Below are 15252 nucleotides of genomic sequence, written 5' to 3' on the forward strand. Positions count from 1 at the left end.
ACTTGTCAAGCTTGACATGCTGATATGGACATCCAATGTAGATATTTACTTCTAGTCAACCATTTACTCTGATCTTCATATCTTATTTTACAAGCTAACACCTCATTATCTTACCCGTCTGGTAAAGTGCGTCATCCTCTGTTTAAGGCAGGCGGTCAGTCCTGCTTCATCCCTTTATCAACTTATCGACTTATCGATTTCCGCTCCCCTCACTCAACCAACACAATGGCGTCACAGGCACCTTTACCATCTCCTACGGGGAAGGTCGATCTCTCGAAAAAGCTCTCTGAGTTACGGTCAAATAGCCGAAGGGGAAACCCCAGTTCCCGAGATCTGACTCCAGCAACCCCTCCTCTCCCTTCGCCGCCCGACCTCTCCGGCCACCAGTACCAGCAACCAATCCGCCGCATCCTATCTTCTAAAGACCATGAGCTCTTCCTCGCATCGCCGACCTATAAACTTGTCCTCGCCTTTATATTCGGGCTAACTGATTCTGTGCGGGGGCATTCTATCCCGGACCTCCAGAAAAAGCCTCAATCCGAATCCATCTCCAAGGTCCTCTCAGTCATCACTCAAATACGCGCCCTCCTAGCCAAAAACCCGCCAATTGACCAGGGTGGATCCCGATTCGGCAACCCCGCCTTCCGAGCATTGTGCGACGATGTAAGCGCCCAGAGCGCATCATGGCACACCAACATTCTGGGGTTGAAAGACTCTGGCGCAATCGAAGAAGCGTCGACATATTTAATCCACTGCCTGGGCTCACGGGAGCGGATTGACTACGGCTCCGGCCATGAACTCAACTTCATGATGTGGCTGCTATGCCTGTACCAGCTAGGTCTTCTCCCCGCCAGCGACTTCCCCGCTGTCGTGATCAAGGTCTATGTCGAGTACATGCATCTCATGCGCGAGATCCAGTCAGCTTACTACCTCGAGCCTGCTGGATCGCACGGTGTCTGGGGTCTGGATGACTACCATTTCCTGCCGTTCTTGTTCGGAGCTAGCCAGCTTGTCGGGCACCCGTATATTACTCCGCTGGGTATTCATAACACAGCTACTTTAGATGAAGAGGGTGATAACTATCTCTATCTGGATCAGGTCCGATGGGTTGAGAGTGTCAAATTGGTGAAGGGACTGCGTTGGCATAGCCCAATGCTGGACGATATCTCTGGTTCTAAGAATTGGGCCAAGGTTGAGAGCGGCATGAAGAAGATGTTCGTTAAGGAAGTGCTGGGAAAACTTCCTATTATGCAACATTTCTTGTTCGGAAGTCTTATACCTGCTGCCGAAGGCATGACCGATTCTTCTGAGAGAGATGCTGAGCATGAGCATGCCCATGGCCACGACCATCCTCACGAGAGTTCAGACTGGTTCGGTGACTGCTGCGGCATCAAGGTACCCAGTACCGTGGCTGCGGGCGCTGAGATGCGTAAGCGTATGGGCGGCGGATCGGACCTGCGCCCAATTCCTTTCGATTAAGGTCGCCGATGGGAAGTTGGAAGTTGGCATGCCAACAAAATAATGAATCAAGATGACTAGCATATTAGAAAATGCAAAATGATTATCTCCATGTGCTTCAGTCAATCGAGTAATTTGCTTCTACTCCTACCTACTGCCGTATGTACCTCTGTATACTCCGCTCCGTATACAAGAGCTCTTTTCCGGTTAGAATCAACGACAAAGTACATTACTCCCAGTATGGAACATATGGTGAGACTTTTGCCTGATTTACCATCATACCATCACTCTTAGTTATTAGTGTTATTAGTCTACCTTGGGAAGTTTAGCAAAACCCTAGACTCGGCAATGCAGAAGCTTCCCCGCACGGAGATCTATAGACCACGAACTGCTCATCTCGGCGATTTTGCGGACTTGATCAACAGAAATAGTCGACATCCATCAACTTCGCTTCTCGGTGATTTCACGGGCTACAAGAACTATAATCGGAAACAAGCACTCGGTTATTCAATAGACCGCGGTTGAGACAAACCATGATATAACCCCATTTCTGTCTAATGTACCAACATTCCTCGAACAGCTCTCACATTTATCTACATCAAAAACATGTCAACCCAGTCTCGAGCTCCTGCATCCGCTGAGTCTGGAACATTTACTCAGCTTGGGACATTGCCGAATACATACACTTCCGACATCAGCCTGCAGCGAATGCTAGGATGTAAGTCCAGCGTGGGGACCACCTTTGTTCAATCTAACCTGAAGACAATAAATAGGGTATCTTCCTGCAGAGACTCTCAAGTTAGTTGAACCCCATCTCGCACAATTTGGCGAGGAGGCTGTTTCGCCCCAAATCTTTGCATGGAACGCCGACGCAGAGACCAACCTGCCATATGTCAAGAAGTACAATGTCTGGGGCCAGCGGTATGGGTATGACAAACTGATTACGACTGATGGGTGGAAGCAGTTAGGAAAATGGGGGGCGAAACATGGGTTAGTCGTTCTCTTTTTTGATATACATTTGACGCTAATACGAAATGTTTAGGGTTGTTTCGCTGGGCTATGACCACACATACGGTGTTCATAGACGCACTGTTCAATATGCTGCGTATGTTATAATTTCCTTGTTCTTTCGCGAACTGCTACTAACTACCGGACCTAAAGAGTGTATATATACGTCCCGTCGTCGTCCATGTACAGATGTCCGATGAGCATGTCCGACGGAGCGGCATTTATATTATCACAGCGTCTCAAGGATCTGCCAAATGATCATATTCTGCACACTGTATTTCGGAAACTGACCTCCAGAGGAGACGACTACTGGACATCCGGCCAATGGATGACAGAACGAGCAGGCGGGAGCGACGTTCAAAACACAGAGACATGGGCGACCTACGCACCATTACCACAAGCATCGAAAACATCCGACGTCCTCGCCGAGGGCGACTATTTGATCAGCGGATTCAAATTCTTTTCTTCCGCGACAGACGCCAATGTCGCTTTTCTCTTAGCCAAGACAGATTCCGGCAAACTGAGCACATTTATCGCGCCATTACGGAAGACATCTATCGGAGCAGATGGAAAGCCAGAAGAAGTATCTAATGGCGTGCGCATCCACCGCCTGAAGAACAAGCTTGGTACCAAGGAACTACCCACGGCTGAACTGGAACTAAAGGGCATGCGCGCTCACCTAGTCGGCGAAATCGATCAGGGCATTGTGACTATTGCGCCACTATTGAATACCACCCGTATCCAGACGCTTCTTGGAACATTATCAACCTGGCGTCGTGCGATTAGCATTACAAAGAATTTCGCCAAGTCACGGACTACCGTCGGCGAGCCATTGTGGTTGATTCCGATGCATCTGCGCCTCCTTGCGGACGTGGAGGTAAAGCATCGCGGCGCTATAAATCTCACCTTCTTCACAATTGCCGTGATGGGTCTGATTGAGAATCCATCCAGCTCTGCGAGACATGCACATATGCCTCAGGATCTAAGCGAAGCAAAGGTCATCTTCCGCGTCCTCACCGCCACATGCAAAGGCGTTGTCAGCAAGATGTCGATGGTAGGCGTTCAAGAGTGCCAGGAAGCGATGGGTGGAGTCGGATACATTGACGAACCAGACGAGCCTGAGTTCAATATCTCGCGCCTCCTCCGTAGTGCAGCCGTGTATCCGATCTGGGAGGGTACGACGAATGTCCTGGCTAGCGAGCTCGTTCGCTTTTTGATGAAAAATGATAACCTGTCTGTTTTGTCGGGGTGGCTCAGTCGCGTGTTGTCTTTGATCCGCACGTCGTCTCTCGCGGGTGCATTGAAGCAGGCTCTGGCTTCCTTCCTTTCTCGCGTGACATCTATTCGTCCGCTGGCTGCGTTGCTGGCTGATGCTCGCAGGGTTATGTTTACCTTTGGCTGGATTCTTGCCGGGGCTTTTCTGGCTTTGGATGCGGAACGGGATGGGGATGAGGCCGCGATGGAAATTGCTCGCAGATGGATTCTGTTGGGTGAGGGTGGTGTGGGTGAGTTTGTCTACCGGGATATTGTCAAGCCGTATCAGGCCTTTGATTCGGCTTCCGGGAGTGATGAGCATACGCGGTTGGATTGTAAGATTGCTTGGGGTGTTGAATTGCCGTCCAGGGTGGTATTTGGGCATCGATCTTTGAGCGATTCGAAACTCTAGATCAAATCAATTGGATGAAGTGCTTGGATTCAACATATTCAACATTGAAGCAGATAAGTCAGGTTGTTTAGCATGGTAAAGACGCTTTGAGATTGCTTGATCTTATCAACATCCCATCCAGGGGTTTCTAAGAAATACAAGTGATCTCGTCGGCCTACGGCCGTCGAGATAGTCGTTGCAGAGCAAAGCGACTGATTCTAACTTCTAATGCTGCGCAAAGCCCCCCTCTTACTTGTTACGATCCAACGTTGCCTTGCTTTGCTTGTTTGCTTGTTTGCATTAGCTAGATTGTTTGCTAGATAGTTTCGCGAGATGATTCGAAGTTTACATTGTCTACAAAGCGGTCAGGACACAGCTATAAGAACTAGCTGTCCGATAGCGATCCATATGGATCGTGACAAGAAGTTTGATAGCTCTAGGAAAACTTAGGAAAGGTATGGACATTATATAGATAGATGGTAAACCAATACGTTTGGTTGCCTTCTGTGCTGCTTTCATTGGAGATATGCCCCAGCAACAAGATAATGCTGGGTTTCGGAGGCAGACAGCGACGCGTGGATGTCGAAAATATCTGGTCACTGAGCCATCTACTGCCCTCAGAGGCAAGCTCCTATGGTTCCCTTATCTATTTCCATCGGAAAATATGGCTGATGTTTTCCTTTTCTTCCTGTCATTTACGAACGAGAAGTCTGTCCCCGATTATTTCGTGTACGAATATGATCCACTTTTGTTATTCTACGTCTAACTGATCGAATGATTGCCGGCATATGGTGACATTGTCGGAGATTCGTTCAGGCCGGACCTCGCCCTCGTTATACCCTCATCATTCCTTATCACACCCTCGTCGTACCCTGATACGATTCCTCGCCCTACCGGCTGGGCTCACCTCACAGCCCAAGGAATATCCAGGTCGAGGAAGAGGTGTCCTAGTGCCAGCACCACGTTTGTTTGGAGATAAAAACTAAGGCACATCAATGGAGGAGTGTATATGGGCGCTTCGGATTCGGGAAATGATCCGAATCTGAATATATGCGTCTACAAGGGTGGAAGCATGGATCAACGCATGTATATACCTCGGGAAACAGAATACTTTTACGCATAATAATACCTTCCTAATACTCGCATAATACTAGGCAATGTAGGGAATACGGGACCAATCCTGACTGAATACTTGAAGAATACTACATGTTGAGCCAAATACTCGTAGAATACGTATTATGCTAGAACAACGGTAGGATGTGTAGGAATTTGGGAATACGTTTTCGGGCCGCAATACTGGATTATGACCGTCATACTACCGGTATTCAAATCTAAAGACATCCCTGGATGGTCTACATACTAGTTGGATGCTGACAGACCGAGATCTGGAGATCTCTACAGACCTTGCGTACTCCAGACATAACGTGCCATGTTGGCGAGGCTCTCTTTGCCTAGTCGAATATCAGCCTCTCTGGGGATCTCAGGGGCCCGTCCGAAAATGTGGTCGAATGGAATTGTGATCGGGTGCTGCGAGACTGTGACGTTGTTCGGTGCTTTTCCAATCACGCAGGATTGCGTGACCCTTGGGCGTTGGGCACCGGCGTCCCATTCCCACTTATCGAGTTTGAGCTCAGGTTTCTTCCGGTTGACTTTGATGGTGATGGCCGTTTTCACTTGGCCTCTGAGGGGGTCGACCCACATGCTTGCGTCGTCGCGCAATTTGGTTTCAGTCTCGGAAACACCGACCTCGAGGACCACCCCGGGTCGTCTGGGGGCACCACGAGGGGGCCGAAGTGGGCCCCAGCCCCAGTCTGGCCGCTTCACGTTTCCGTCGCCGACGTTGACATTCACGTTACCGAATCCTTCAACTGCATCACAGAGTCCCATAGGTAGCAAGATTTTTGTGAATTCGGTTTGCAGTCCATAGGAAACTTGAGCATGCTCGGGGGTGGACATTCTGAGGATCAGGGCGTGCAAGGCCGCGTTGTAGAATAAACTGGTACCAGCGAGTAGATCAGAGAGCAGAAAGTCTTGCTCGAAGGTTGATGGATCGATGAAAATAACGAAGTAGTCTGAGATTTCGGACCCGAGTGGTTGACGAGGGGGTAATTTGTGCAGACGGTGCTTTTCATTTTGTAGGATTTGATCGAATTGCTCTTTCCCTTTATAGGTGTATTTGTTTGTCGAAGGAGGCAGGTTGTCCAGAAAGCGCTCCACATCACTTTCCCATTGAGATCCAGCCATTATGAATTATTTCTTTCAGTATTTATTTCCTACGAGTGTTTAGAAGAAAAAGTAGATAAAGATGAGAAAAAAGGTCTATTAAATGAATCGGAGTTACCTCAGAATGAGCGCATAGTATATCCATCTTGATATATAGTTGTATTCAACTCGCCACCGCCTCTGATTGGCCGAATTCCCAAATCGCAACAGAAGAACATCGAGAACCTACATTTTCAACCAACAACACACCCAAGCCAAATATTACAATCCACTCAGTCGAACATCGCACTGCAATCTAAAAAAGAGAAGCAAACCCCTCATATCTACGCCAACACACAAAACCGATCGCCCACTCCCCACCTCTTACTCCGCACGCCGCGCACGCCGCACACGCCCATCTCCCCTGGACCCAACACCTCTACAAGCGGCACGCCACACGAAAAGGAGGTAGCCTGGATAGTCGCGACCTACGGCATTGCATCCCCGAACCTAACCCAGCACCGCGAGCATGGCGGGCGACGAGTACTCCGTCGGCGGGGGCAAGCTCAAGCTGAAGGGGAGTAAAGTCAGCGGAGGGCGGATAGAGAAGAAAAAGAAGAAGAGCGGGAAGAAAAAGGAGGGGGAAGCGACGACGCCCAAGCCGGAGTCGACGCCAGATACGAAGCGGCCGGAAAACGAAACAGAGGACGGTGTGAGGTCTGAGGAGGATAGAGAGAAAGAGAGGGATGCGCCTGGGAAGACTGAGGCCGAGAAGAGAGCGGAGGAGGTTAGGCGCAAACGGGTATGTTCTGTTGTTCTTTTTTGTCTTTTTGTTGGGCTTGCGCTCTTTCTGCTTCGGCTTTGTTGTACGGGGAAACTGACTTTTTGGGACAGTTGCATGAGCGGCTTCAGCGCGAAGGTGTCAAAACTCATAAGGAGCGTGTGGAGGAGTTGAATAAGTATCTTAGTCGGCTGAGTGAGCATCATGATATGTACGTCTTGCTCTTTTTACCTTTGTTGTTTGGATAAGCTGACATTTTACATAGGCCGAAGATTGGACCGGGCTAAATGGTTATACGGTTTCACATGGGTTTCGATGCGATCAATCTGTTATTCAAGAATACCATATCTGTACTATTCAATACATTCTGTTCAACTGTACTCCGTAAGGCTGCCATGTTTCAGTGATGATCCATAACCCAGGATACTCCACTGGAGTATATATCATGTGATAATAAGGGGCTCAAGATTCAATAATATGTATAGTTCATGGCTAAAATGACCCCAAAGAGCTCTATTTAGCAGTCCCCGAAAAGTGAAGAGGTATGCCCAAAATGCGAAAGAATAAATAAATGATAAATATCAAAAGATCAAAGAAAAGATGTCAACACCAAGCACAACGCCATGCAAATGAATCCCGCGAAGGCTCAACCCAAAATAAGCCGCGGCCAGAAACCGAGTCCGATCTAGATATAGATCACGAATAACCGAACAAAATAGAAGAGGAGACCAAGCCCAAGAATCGAATCAGAGAAGAGGGAAAAGAAACACCGCGCTAAATCCAGAATCACCGCAGAGGCGCACAAGAAAGGGAAGAACCGGATCAAATGGGACCGAATCGAAGCCAAGCCAAGGCTAGCAGGGATAGCACCTGATCGGCCGGGGGCAGATAAGAACAGATAGGGGGGAAAGAGGAGGCGAGATGGGTCCGAGCCTCCATAGACTAGGCGGGCGATCCTTAAGAATAATGGCGCCATCCGCGCCCCCCTTTGTCCTTCCAGCCGAGAGAAAAGCGACGAAAGGATCGGCTATTTCTCATTTCTGATTGTGGTTCCCGGTCTCATACGCCCTTGACAACGACGGTGCGTTCGCTGTTCAGCTTGTCGGCATTTCGAGCGTGTGATTCTTTCTTGCAGTCCTCCAGGCCGGTGCAGGAGTGGGCTTCTAGCATGCGGTGCTTGGAGCAGAAGTGGCCGGTACAGAAGCTGCAGTCGCCGACGATGCGCTGGGCGGCTTCCTTGCACTCCTTGAAGTTGCAACGGGGCTTGCGGGGAGGCATTGTGGTTGGGAGTGTTGGGGTAGATAGAGCGGTTGAGAGGTTGAATGTAAAAGTGTTCTTTCGCGAAAGACGAAAGACAAGAGATAAATAGGAGTAGCGAAGGCGAGACGCTGGGGAGAAGGTTTGAGATAAGCGCCGGTTTCAAGTGCGGAGGCGAGCGGGGGAGGAGAGACTCTGTCGAAGAAAGTAGTAAAAGGGGGAGGGAGGGAAAGATGGGCCAGCACGACCAGCCTATATATAGGGTAAATCGGAAGACACGGGAGAAAGCCAAAGAAACCGACTTCCAAGGTTCTAACCAGAGACGGGGGGGCTGACTCAGTGAGGCGACAGTGACGGAATCAACGAGTGGAGTTCCAAAGTTCTGTTGTTGGCGATTTGGGGATTTCCAAGTGGATTCGGGTGGGTTTTAGTGGTTTTAGTGGATTTGGCATTCAATCGATTATTTCGAATTAATTGGATTTGATATTGGAATTGGAGGTTAGCGGTTATTTAGTGCAGTGAGGTGATTGAACTATACCTGTCTATCTATGTTGTATAGTTACAGAGTTTTAAAGTATTCAATATTGATCTTCTCCTTTCTTCTTCTTTCTTTTTTTCTTTTTCTTTTTTCCTTTTCTTTGACTTTACCAAATTCCTCTGCATCCCACGCGGACGTATCACCCAGGCGCCTGGTCTCGGGCCCAATGATCGGAATGTGGAATTGCCCGTGCATCCAAGGGCGCCTTTCACGTGATAGTCCAGTCAGGTGTCGCAAACTAATATAGAAAGTCTCAACTCAACCAACTCAACCGATGCGATCTCAGATCCTGTTTGCGCCACCAGAGTGGCAAGGTGTTCACCCAGACTTCTCCGACTATGGTACTCCAGGCACCTCCATTACCAACTATATCATCCCGAATATAACTACAATCAGTGCCTAACGACACTACTCCCACTCAATGCAATGCAAACAAAAAACCATGCAAGTCGACCAAAAGAGCTCTGACCTCGAGATAAAATAGACGAGTCGTCTGAGCCAAGCCCGGCCTAGGTACGACGGATGATCCGCGTGGAGCTATTGCATAACCAGCATCGGTACTCCGTAACAGCATATGCAGAGGTATGGAGTAGGTACGGAGTTGGTGAGATTAAGAGAGGAGGTGATGCCCTATAACTACTCCGTATACTCCGTACATTTCCCGGTTTAGGCCTAAAGTGAGGGCCGATCCCGCTACCCAATTTCACCGTCTCCTCTCCTCTCCACATCTCCCCACCGTCGCTCAACGTAGCAGGACGCTACGCCGTATCTGCTCACGGATCCCTCGCTGATAACACGCTAGACGGTACAAATCAGAATCCTACCACGTTGGCGTGCTCTACACGGGCCACGGCCTACGTGGTCATGGTCAATTTAAAATAGTGACTAGCGTGCAGCGGGATTGGTTTCATGATATTTATCCACTGGTAAGGTTGGACAAGGGAAAAAGAAAAGGGAAACGTAAATGTGAATCAAAAACCCGTGGACGCCGGCGCAGACGCCGATGATACGCTCAAACCCCCTTGCCCGGCCCAAATCGCAAAAGGTAAAAACGGAAAAAAGGAAAAAAGGGCGAGGAATCAAATCGCAGCATCGCATATCGCATATCTCATATCAGACTCCGAGCTCGTTTGCCTTGCCTGCATCCGGGTCCAAGTAGTCCTCTCGCTCCGCTGCCTCGTACTCGCCGATCAGATCCATCACAACCGCCCGTGCCTCGTCAAATTCGCCAAGTCCGTCAGCAAACGGAGCTTCCTTCTTGTAGGAATCCAAGAACGCATTTCGCTTGCGGAGCATGTCGTAGTGCTTCACAATGCGCTTGAAGAGTGTCGCGACAGAGGTGTGGTTGGCCAGCATCAGCCCGCTGACGCGATGTCCGGTTTCCTCAATATACGGCGATTTCTTTGTGAGAGCCACCTGGATACTGGCAGGGCCCCAGGGGATGAAGGTAGCGAGGCGACGCTCCCGGATGCGCAGGAGTGACTTGTGCACGTCGGTCGGGTCGGCTTCGCCCTGGATGATGTTGAGGATGCTGATGTAGCAGCTGGACTTGCTGGGGTTGACCGAGACCATGCGGTTCTTAGGCTGTAGAAGACGGCGCATGACGTCTAGGACGGTGGTCTTTCGCACCGTCCTGGCTTGCTCGATGTTGGCGCCCGTGAACGGTGTGTATGATGTGAGAAGGAAGTGGCTGCGTGGCGTGGGGATGAGCGAGGCGATGATCCCGGCGAGATCGTTGTGCATGTATCCAGGGTATCGGAGCGTGGTTGTAGATGCAGACATCACCGTAGAAACGAGTTGGTTGGTTTGGTGGAACGAGGGCTCTTGGACGTGCAGCCGATCAGCGACAATTCGTGACAGAGCGCCATTGTCCAGGACGACCACGGAGTCGGCATCCTGGGTCAATCGGCGCATGGCCAGCAAGCTGTTGTAAGGGTTGACGACGACATCGGACTGCGTGTCCGGGAAGACAGAGTAGGTTTGAATGAGTTTCTTCGGGAATCGATCGTTCATGCGTTCGAGGATGAAACTACCCAGTCCAGAGCCTGTTCCTCCTGCGATCGAATGTAGAAGCATAAAACCCTCTAGTGAGTCACTTCCGTCTGCTTCGCGGTCAATCATATCGAAAATCTCCTCTTGCACGCCCTCGCCTGCAGCATATCCGGTACCCCAATTGTTTCCAGCTCCGATACCTTGTTGTCCGACGAAGAAGTTCTCGGGGTTGTAGATATTCTTGTAGGGGCCAGTCTGGATGGCGTTGAGGACCTGGAACAATCTATGCGTTAATCATCGTGGTCGATTTGATATATCGGTGAGGCCTACCCTGGGTTCTAAGTCGAGGAGAATCGCTCGAGGGATGTACCTTGTGTCGTCACTCTGCCATATGTTAGCCAGTGTTCTTGTCCACCAAGCCTATATTTTCCTCGCAAGCTTCCTATACACACCTGGTAGAAGAAGACATCCTTGCGATCACCGGCCGCCCCGTCAGTCGCATGCTCCTCCAGGTTTCCATCTGCGCTGATCCCGTGCTCCTGGCACAGCTGCTGCCAGAACTGGCTGCCAACTAGATAGAACGAATGTTAGACGTGAACTATATTTTCTCGTGCTCCGTTTCAAATGACTAGATCAACGATCGTGGAATGGATCGCAGAGTTGAGCCACATACCGTTGTTGCCGCACTGGCCGGCTTGGATTGTGATGATTTCTCTGCAATTGCCACCAATATCAGCATCGGTATTCAAGCTGGAGAGAGACCTGTCAATTATGCTTGACTCGGAAGAATGAACAAACCTTGGCATCTTTTCTTCACAGAAGCCGTCGAGTGTTGCTGCTCGTTAACGCGTATCGCGTCCACGCGGGGAACTTTTTGGCCGATATTGCCGCCTCAGGCAGAAGCTCTTGCCACCTTATGTGGACATCAACAACGTTACAAAGGCCTGCAAACAAATAAATTCGCGCAAGAATGAGAGTTGATTATCCGAGATATAAATGCTTTTAATCCGCCCAGCTATGCTAAAATTTTGATATAACCGTCTTCCCCAAGTGGTCTACTTGGCCAACCGTTGCCCTGGACCACTAGAATCCTGCCTTCAATGCTGTGATGAGGTTGCCAGCACCGGCAACCACCCCGTCGACAATCCGTACACGTCGGCCTTCTGTATCTCCGTATTCCTGAGTACAGCCCTCCCGTACCGCTTCCTCCATGCCAGCCATACCAGCACAGCCCAGACACACAACCTTAACATGAGATTCCGAGTTGCGAAGCAGGTTGCGGGTGGCATCGATGATCCGCCGGCGCACCTCCTCCGGCTCCGTGGTGTGCAGCTCAACGGCTGTCAGGCCGGTGGTCTCAACACCCGCAAAGTGTATAGAGCTCCCGTCCTCGAAGTCGTAACCCAGCGCTCCCTGGACTGCATTGGTGAGCTCCTCCTTCCACGCAGAGCCAGTGGTGACAATGCCAAAGCTGCCCTTCCCTTGGTACTTGTGTAGCCTCTCTGCTGGGTTGATTGGATCTCTCAACGTGAACCCACTAACCAAGGAGAGCGCAGCGGTGAGGGATGCTTCAAAGATTCCAGTGACATATCTATTTCTCGTCGAGCTCGTTTCTTCGCTTGCCGTGATGTCCTCCCTGAGTCTGCCGACGAATGGATGCGCGGAGTAACACGCTACGAGAAAAGCGTCGTAATTGCCGATAAACTCCCGTACGGGCCAGCAATTCAATGCCGATTTGCACGATTCTTCGGCGTTATTGATGCTGGCGATTGGCTCGATCTCGACTCCGTCGATATCCAGGGTGGAGTCTGGAGCAGTGAAGTATTCGAAGTGCACGTCTTGGTAGTTCATGCTGGCCAATATAGGCTTCAGGCCTTCGGTCATATGCGTTGAGGTATTGGGGTTGATGATCAATATGCTGTAATCCCGTTCCCCTTTTCTCGGATCCAGCTGGATGATCTCGTTTGCGCCATATCGCGGCTCGAGAATGGGACTCATTTTTCCAAGAATGAGGTGAATTGAATACACTTGGCTGGAAAGACAACTCCTTGCTCTCCGGGAAAAAAATGTCCGCGGAGACCGCAAACAGCTCCGTTATCGGTTATCGGACCCTCCACAACCCCACCATCTCCTAGGAGCTTAGCGGACTACTTCTCCAAAAGTCAATGGCTTATTTATGCAATATGCTTCGTGGCTTCGGCTATTACATGCCGAACGAGCTAATTTTCTTATCTACCCTCTCAAGGAATTTATTCGTTCCAAGGTTATCAATCGAAATGGCTTACAAATCCAATTGTGCCACCAGCCCTCCGGCTCTAGCACTAGTATAAGAACCACTCCACCCAGCAACCCCGCCGTCCTCGCACGCCATCCTACCTTCAACACACCTCACCTACGCAGAGGAAATTTCAATTCCCATCATGCCTCTGATCGCACAGCAACTCCAGCCGAGAGTGATTCTCGGGTTGATGACCTTTGGCCCAACCGAGGCCAAGGATGCTCGTATCACGTCACTGGATGAGTTCAATAAATGCCTGGACTACTTCCAGCAGCAAGGGTTCAATGAGGTTGACACCGCTCGTATCTACATCGGCGGCGAACAGGAGGCATTCACGGCCAAGGCGAACTGGAAGTCGCGTGGACTAACTCTGGCCACGAAATGGTACCCAAATCAGCCCGGCTTCCACAAGCCGGAGGTCGTCCGTGAGAATTTGGAGCTTTCTCTGAAGGAGTTGCAGACCGATGTGGTCGACATTTTCTATCTGCATGCAGCAGATCGTGCCACTCCTTTCGCTGAAACTCTGGAGGCTGTTAACCAGCTGCACAAGGAGGGCAAGTTCGTACAGTTTGGTCTGAGCAACTTTACAGCCTTTGAAGTGGCCGAAATTTGCGTCCTTTGTGCTGAAAGAGGATGGGTCCGTCCAACAGTCTACCAGGCCATGTATAACGCTATTAGTAGGTGGTGTCCTTTCTCTTGTTTTCGGTCATGGCCACTCGGCTGACAGAGTGATAGCACGTAACATCGAGACTGAACTCGTTCCTGCCTGCCACCGGTACGGTCTTGATATCGTTGTCTACAACCCACTGGCTGGTGGTATTCTCTCCGGAAAATACAAGTCGCAAGATATCCCTGCGGAAGGCAGATACAGCGACGCGGGCTCTGCGGGACCCAGATATCGCAAACGTTACTTCAGAGATGCCACTTTCGAAGCTTTGAGTATCATTGAGCCTGTCGTAGAGAAACATGGTCTCACACTTGTCGAGACGGCTTTACGCTGGATCCGCCATCACTCTGCTCTGAGAATGGATAATGGCGGTCGGGATGGAGTCTTGGTGGGAGTCAGCAGCTTCGAGCAGCTTAAGACTAATCTCGCCGATCTCCAGAAGGGACCGCTCCCAGAAGAGGTTGTGCAGGCTTTGGACCAGGCTTGGTTGGTTGCCAAGGCCACTTCTCCCAATTACTGGCATCTAGATCTCAAGTATACTTATGATACTCAGAAGGCGGTGTTTGGGCCTAAGTGAGAGAAAAGGGAATGTTAAGATTTTCCACAAGGTCCTTATATGAATAGTACATAGTTAGTGAGCACCAATGAGAATTCGAGGAACTTGGATGCTACCCAATGAGCTTCATCGTCCTTTAAAGATCGGAGATGGACTAAGACCAAACATTTGACAATCGTGGTCAGATTCTTCATCGTTGGGCAATATATCTTAATACATATCGCATCGCAAACGAATTCGCAGACCACGTCTTCTGGTCTAATCCAGGGGCATTGCCTGCCTCCAAATCCAAAAATAGCCGAATGACATGCATTCGCTAACTCGAATCCGGCATAGCGTGCGCCACGATCGAAATCATGTGATCTGGTCAGATCCAGTGATGATGACACCTGAAAGCGGTCATTTCGATCCGCCTCATCGGATTCTTGACCATCTTCACCCCGAGTACTCTCTTGATGCACCTTGATTATTTACGATGCAATAATCCCTACTCAGTGGATTGAACCCACTATTCGAGCTACAACTATCCCTGATCGGTGCCGAGTCGCATATCCGAGGTTGTGCAGCATCTATTGAACACGTGGAATAGGCTTCATGGGTAACCTTTTCTGAAATAAATCTACCCTCGTTATCTGCATCATCTGGATGGTGGCCTTCCAATAGTCCACGCATTGGCTCCTTATACCTATATCTCGCCGGCACAGTAAATCGGACAAGAACACCCCTGACGGCGGTATTCATGTCGAGGTAGTTAGGCCGACTAGCACCTTCCCTCACCATCGCCGTTGTGGCTTCGGATAGCTTTGAGCTCTCAGAGCCGCGGGTGACCTCAACCCCGGACGCAGTCCACGACTCCGACTCTGACGACGA

At 50.1% G+C, this 15252-nt stretch overlaps 8 protein-coding genes across 8 annotated transcripts; 4 read left to right on the plus strand and 4 right to left on the minus strand.

Annotated features, from left to right (window-relative positions):
- Window positions 1-225: 225 nt before the first annotated feature.
- Window positions 226-1479, plus strand: LCP9604111_2055 (serine/threonine-protein phosphatase 2A activator; the record flags this gene model as incomplete). The annotated part of the gene is made up of 1 exon (XM_039069490.1): window positions 226-1479. The coding sequence occupies one exon, from the start codon at window positions 226-228 to the stop codon at window positions 1477-1479; it is 1254 nt and encodes a 417-aa protein (XP_038932182.1).
- A 585-nt stretch (window positions 1480-2064) lies between these two features.
- Window positions 2065-4132, plus strand: LCP9604111_2056 (uncharacterized protein; the record flags this gene model as incomplete). The annotated part of the gene is made up of 4 exons (XM_039069491.1): window positions 2065-2176; window positions 2232-2448; window positions 2501-2563; window positions 2620-4132. 4 exons carry the CDS (start codon window positions 2065-2067, stop codon window positions 4130-4132), a joined length of 1905 nt encoding a protein of 634 aa, XP_038932183.1.
- A 1374-nt stretch (window positions 4133-5506) lies between these two features.
- Window positions 5507-6355, minus strand: LCP9604111_2057 (uncharacterized protein; the record flags this gene model as incomplete). Its single annotated transcript, XM_039069492.1, has 1 exon — window positions 5507-6355. One exon carries the CDS (start codon window positions 6353-6355, stop codon window positions 5507-5509), a length of 849 nt encoding a protein of 282 aa, XP_038932184.1.
- Window positions 6356-6842: 487 nt separating this feature from the next.
- Window positions 6843-7381, plus strand: LCP9604111_2058 (DUF1754 domain-containing protein; the record flags this gene model as incomplete). The annotated part of the gene is made up of 3 exons (XM_039069493.1): window positions 6843-7115; window positions 7208-7305; window positions 7360-7381. The coding sequence occupies 3 exons, from the start codon at window positions 6843-6845 to the stop codon at window positions 7379-7381; spliced, it is 393 nt and encodes a 130-aa protein (XP_038932185.1).
- A 772-nt stretch (window positions 7382-8153) lies between these two features.
- Window positions 8154-8372, minus strand: LCP9604111_2059 (uncharacterized protein; the record flags this gene model as incomplete). Its single annotated transcript, XM_039069494.1, has 1 exon — window positions 8154-8372. The coding sequence occupies one exon, from the start codon at window positions 8370-8372 to the stop codon at window positions 8154-8156; it is 219 nt and encodes a 72-aa protein (XP_038932186.1).
- A 1630-nt stretch (window positions 8373-10002) lies between these two features.
- Window positions 10003-11687, minus strand: LCP9604111_2060 (gamma-tubulin mipA; the record flags this gene model as incomplete). Its single annotated transcript, XM_039069496.1, has 5 exons — window positions 10003-11154; window positions 11212-11265; window positions 11334-11452; window positions 11555-11595; window positions 11680-11687. 5 exons carry the CDS (start codon window positions 11685-11687, stop codon window positions 10003-10005), a joined length of 1374 nt encoding a protein of 457 aa, XP_038932187.1.
- Window positions 11688-11964: 277 nt separating this feature from the next.
- LCP9604111_2061 (aspartate/glutamate racemase family protein) lies at window positions 11965-12879 on the minus strand (the record flags this gene model as incomplete). The annotated part of the gene is made up of 1 exon (XM_039069497.1): window positions 11965-12879. The coding sequence occupies one exon, from the start codon at window positions 12877-12879 to the stop codon at window positions 11965-11967; it is 915 nt and encodes a 304-aa protein (XP_038932188.1).
- Window positions 12880-13301: 422 nt separating this feature from the next.
- LCP9604111_2062 (aldo/keto reductase family protein) lies at window positions 13302-14403 on the plus strand (the record flags this gene model as incomplete). Its single annotated transcript, XM_039069498.1, has 2 exons — window positions 13302-13836; window positions 13895-14403. The coding sequence occupies 2 exons, from the start codon at window positions 13302-13304 to the stop codon at window positions 14401-14403; spliced, it is 1044 nt and encodes a 347-aa protein (XP_038932189.1).
- Between the last annotated feature and the right edge of the window lie 849 nt (window positions 14404-15252).

This window comes from Penicillium roqueforti (genome assembly GCF_015533775.1).
Source record: "Penicillium roqueforti strain LCP96 04111 chromosome Unknown scaffold_02, whole genome shotgun sequence".
In the NCBI taxonomy this organism is placed as follows: Eukaryota; Fungi; Ascomycota; class Eurotiomycetes; order Eurotiales; family Aspergillaceae; genus Penicillium; species Penicillium roqueforti.